Raw genomic sequence first — 4162 nt, forward strand, 5'->3', positions numbered from 1 at the left:
CCGGCTTGCCGATCCCGACAGAGAAGACGTCGCCGGCCTGATTGCCCCAGCTGTGGCCAAATAAATTTGTTCTGTATGTCCGTCTGTGACTCCTTGTAACAATTACAATTATGTGATCATACCAAAATTCTGAATAAAATAATACGTTTAAGATCGGTGGTCTTTCCTACTACTATACCGGGAGTCCGTTGGAGTTTCCTTTCATGCTCGTGCGATCACTAATAAATACTTGTACACATTATGGGTCTGCGCTGTACAGCATTTCTTCACATCGCCAAATCGTTGGGCCTTTGATCTTCGGTATTTTCTTATTTTCTGCAAGGCCATACCATATGCTATCGGTCGGGCTCTACGCCGCGGTGTCTGCAGTAGAGCTTATATGCGTCGGGTAATTTTGCGTGCAGCGATTTCGTCCCTGAGTGCGTGTATGCCTGTATTCCCAGTGTTGTTGCTTGCTCATTCACAAGATCGCTCCGTCGTAATTATGATGATGGTGCTATGTTATTTTTACTTGTTTGGTTAAAAGTTCTCTTCCCTTCCTTCACACAAGCAGCTGACAGTGAAAGAGTTGGTAACATCAGAAGCCCTGTCCGGCCGCGCAAGCGCTAAAACCTTTTTTGGGGCGAAATGCTGAAATAGCCGGTAAGCGAGATATTTCTATTGATCTTTAGAACTTTCTAAAAACGTGAAAGCGGAAGTTCATTTGGAATTCTCGTCTTCTAGTGCAAAACTTTCGGATTAATTTCGGGGCCGCGCCACGGCAAACCCTGCAAAGCTCGTTCCGCTAGCTTTCAATCGCCAGCATTAACATCATTAACATCTTCACCTACGTGGATTCTTAATCCCTTCTCTGAGATACCTGTGTATCCAACCGGGCGTTTGGTGCGTCGCTTTTTTCAGGGCCAACCTGCGATCTCTCTCCAGCACTGCTGTTTCGCTTGGAGGACTGAAGTGTGCATTTGGGCTTTGAAGGCAAAAGCCTCCTTGCCATCGCATTCTGATGGAAAAATGTCTGATACAAAGCCAAAAATCAGTGAACGTGAGCAGAGGGGTGAGCCAATGAAATTGAATAAACTTGCCTGCTGTTAATAAAATATCATCTCGTGCAAAAACAATTAATCGTGCTTTGTTTACGCCTGTTTAGTGTATAACACTATAAACTACAACGCACACAAACAGGAACACTTGTAAATATATAATTCTCAACGTTATGTATCAGTTCCGAAGCCCGATGTACGGAAAGGTATTGCGTTTCAGAAACAGAGAGCATTGTCCGCATTAAAGATACTATGGGTTGTGGGTTCTCCTTCTCTCCGTGGCAGTTCTTTCAATTTTCTTCTTCGAATGTTGCCGTGACAGCGACTGCTTCATCGCCCCGATAGGGCTCATGGATCCTCTGCAGTCAATTGGACTCCTGAAGGTGACATGGGCGTCCGCCAGTCGCGCGTAGGTGCCATACTCCAGCGGCAAGTATTGGAAGGAATAAGCCGAAGAATATGCCATTGTTGCGAGAAGCGCTAAGGCATGGTCATCGAGATTCAGTTCCGTCAGCGATGGCAACAAAAAGCCGACCGTACCGCCCATACGAGCGCCGGCAAAAGACAAGCACACGGCAATGCCCCGGATGGGAGTCGGAAAGAGCTCGATGACGTAGGCAAAGTTGAAATATATCGCGAATATGCTACCGGCCACCGGCAGTACAAAGGCGATGCTACCGACGACATCGAATACTGACGCTGGGGTGGCGAAGAGCGCTGCGATGCTTCCAAGAAGATACAAGGTGCCGAGAATCACGAAGGTAATGGTCATGAGTCTCGTCTTGTCGATCCGGTTGACGAACTTCAGCAGCACGCAGTATGCAAAGGCGTTAGTGCACATTGAGATCTAGTCCAGCAACGGCATCGCACTGCTTTTTTTAGCGTGGTACAGATTCAACGAGCGAAAGGCGGTGGTGGCGCCAAACGAAGACCAGAACATGATCGCCGCCCGACGCCGCACAACTCTTAACTTGTCCGTGGCCAGTGGCGTCGCTCCATCAGCACCAATTTCGGCTTCGAGTGGGCGTTTCACTCTTTGCAGAAGGAGATCTACGCCGTCGCTGTTGCTGCCATTCTGTTGTGCGGCTGCACCCATGACTCGAGCCGCTGCTTCGAGCCTGCGGCTGGCAATCAGCCATCGAGGAGACTCAGTTGCGAGTAGGGACCAGACTGGGACGAGCAGCATGGGTGCAACGATGAGAAGCTGATGATAGAACCAGTGGGAAGGCCGCACCAATTTGATGAAAAGAGTGTACGTATCGGCCAGCAAGTTACCCACCAGGAAGGACAAGGACAACAAGGTCGATCGGCGTGCACACGAGGAACACTCGGCAAGGATAATACCGGTCACTGCGTTCAGGGAGACCGTGCAGCCCGAGATGAGGAACCTGGTGACTAAGTACACGGGGTAAGAAGGGAAGCAAGCACCCAGGGTGGCCAGTGTCAGTATGCTAGCCGAGCCCAGAACTACCGGCAGGCGGCCGAAGCGGTCGGCGCAGTGTCCTGACAGCAGGAGGAATACCACGGATCCGGCCATGAAGACGACGTCGGCGAGCCTCTTCAGTGAACGGCGGCTGCATACCAGGTTCCACTCACTGACGATGCTTCCGTTCTCCCGCTCGAGGTCGAAGTCCCAGGCATCGCACTCAATGACCTTGGTGTCGTTAGGGTCCCCCCGGTTTGCGTAGAGCATACACTTGCTGTGCCGCCCATCGGGATCGACAGGAATCGAGATGTTCCTCCAGGCATCGGCCGAGAGGTTTCCGCCAGTGTGCTGCCTGCACCAGTGGTTGACTTCCGTCGAGATGAGGGCGAACGCAATTGCGTGGGAAATCAGGACTAACACAGAAAATGTCGTGAAGAGGGTGAGGCGGTTTTGGAAGTTGCCGCTTCCGAAGGCTTGTTCGCAGACGAAGCCCTCGCTGGTCTCAATGTCGACGACCATAATACACCCTGGCGAAAGGCATGCGAACGGTTTCAGCTCGGCCATTTTGTGATGTGTCAGTTCGGGAGGCGAACAAAATGGGTCTTTTTCTGCTGTTGTCGTTGTTGTTCCACGTCTTATGGCGCATACCGGCACGGGGGATGGGCCAGGAATCGAGCAAGAACGGGGCTAATTCGCCCGCTCACAAATTAAAAGTAGATACCTATCCGGTGGCATCCAGTAACAGCGCGAGATTAGAAGGAATAATTGGCTAAAGATTGAAAGTTTCTGTTGAATTTCAGAAAACATAAACTTAATGACATAGGCTAACAGGGCAGACGCCTGGTCTCGGACACATATGCATAAATGGCTGCAGCCACCCCTCTGTGACAATATCCCAGGGATGTGGCCCCCTGCGACAGCAGTACGGGCATGGAGACACGTTATTCCATTGTGCCGTACTTGATGTTGATTAGGATTGATAATGATGATAATGATTTATCTTTTTCGACAATCACACATGCTGAACATAGAATACACCAAATAGCGTGGTTCTGCGGCAGATCTTTACAGCCGATTTTTCAAAATCGGCTGTAAAGTTCTGCCACACAACCGCGCTAAGGAGAACTCAACTATAATTTGAATCGATAAAAATTAACTTACACAGAAGTGGCCGAACGAAAAAGAAAAAGAAGCTAGCACGTGAGATATACGGGTAAGAAGACATTCTTCCTTTTTTACCCTGTCATGAAAACAGCAAATAGGTTAACCAGGTTTCTTAGCAAATTTAGCAGAATTCTCTTACAACTTGCATATCCTGGAGTCTGTGTAACTCATGAAACGATATTTTTGTATACGTAGGTCACTCGAGATATATTATGAAAGACTATTTCTTATCCTCGGTAGAGGGGGTTTCGCCAGAGAGAGAGAAAAAAATATTTTTATTTCTCCAGCAGAGGATGATGTGTGGGTGTCGCCCCGTGGAAGGCGTCCCTAGTCCGGGATGCCTTGACTTGGGCTGGCCGTCCGTGCTCGGGTCACCAACTTAAGTTGTTGATCAATTGGCTTTCGCGCTACTAACGACTAGCCTCCTGGTTAGCTCAGTTGGTAGAGCGACTGCTCCGGTTAAGCAGTGGTCCCGGGTTCGGAACCTGGACCTGGACGAATTTTTCTTCAACTGCCAAGTTTCTAAGAAAGCTGT

General features: G+C 49.4%; 1 protein-coding gene across 1 annotated transcript; it reads right to left on the reverse strand.

Annotated features, from left to right (window-relative positions):
- Positions 1-1884: 1884 nt before the first annotated feature.
- Positions 1885-2982, reverse strand: LOC144159964 (organic anion transporter 3-like). The gene has a single exon (XM_077691602.1). The coding sequence runs from the start codon at positions 2980-2982 to the stop codon at positions 1885-1887; it is 1098 nt and encodes a 365-aa protein (XP_077547728.1).
- Positions 2983-4162: the final 1180 nt, after the last annotated feature.

The sequence above is a fragment of the Haemaphysalis longicornis genome, unplaced genomic scaffold (genome assembly GCF_048455015.1).
Source record: "Haemaphysalis longicornis isolate Haplotype H1 unplaced genomic scaffold, Haemaphysalis longicornis Haplotype H1 scaffold_10, whole genome shotgun sequence".
In the NCBI taxonomy this organism is placed as follows: domain Eukaryota; kingdom Metazoa; phylum Arthropoda; class Arachnida; order Ixodida; family Ixodidae; genus Haemaphysalis; species Haemaphysalis longicornis.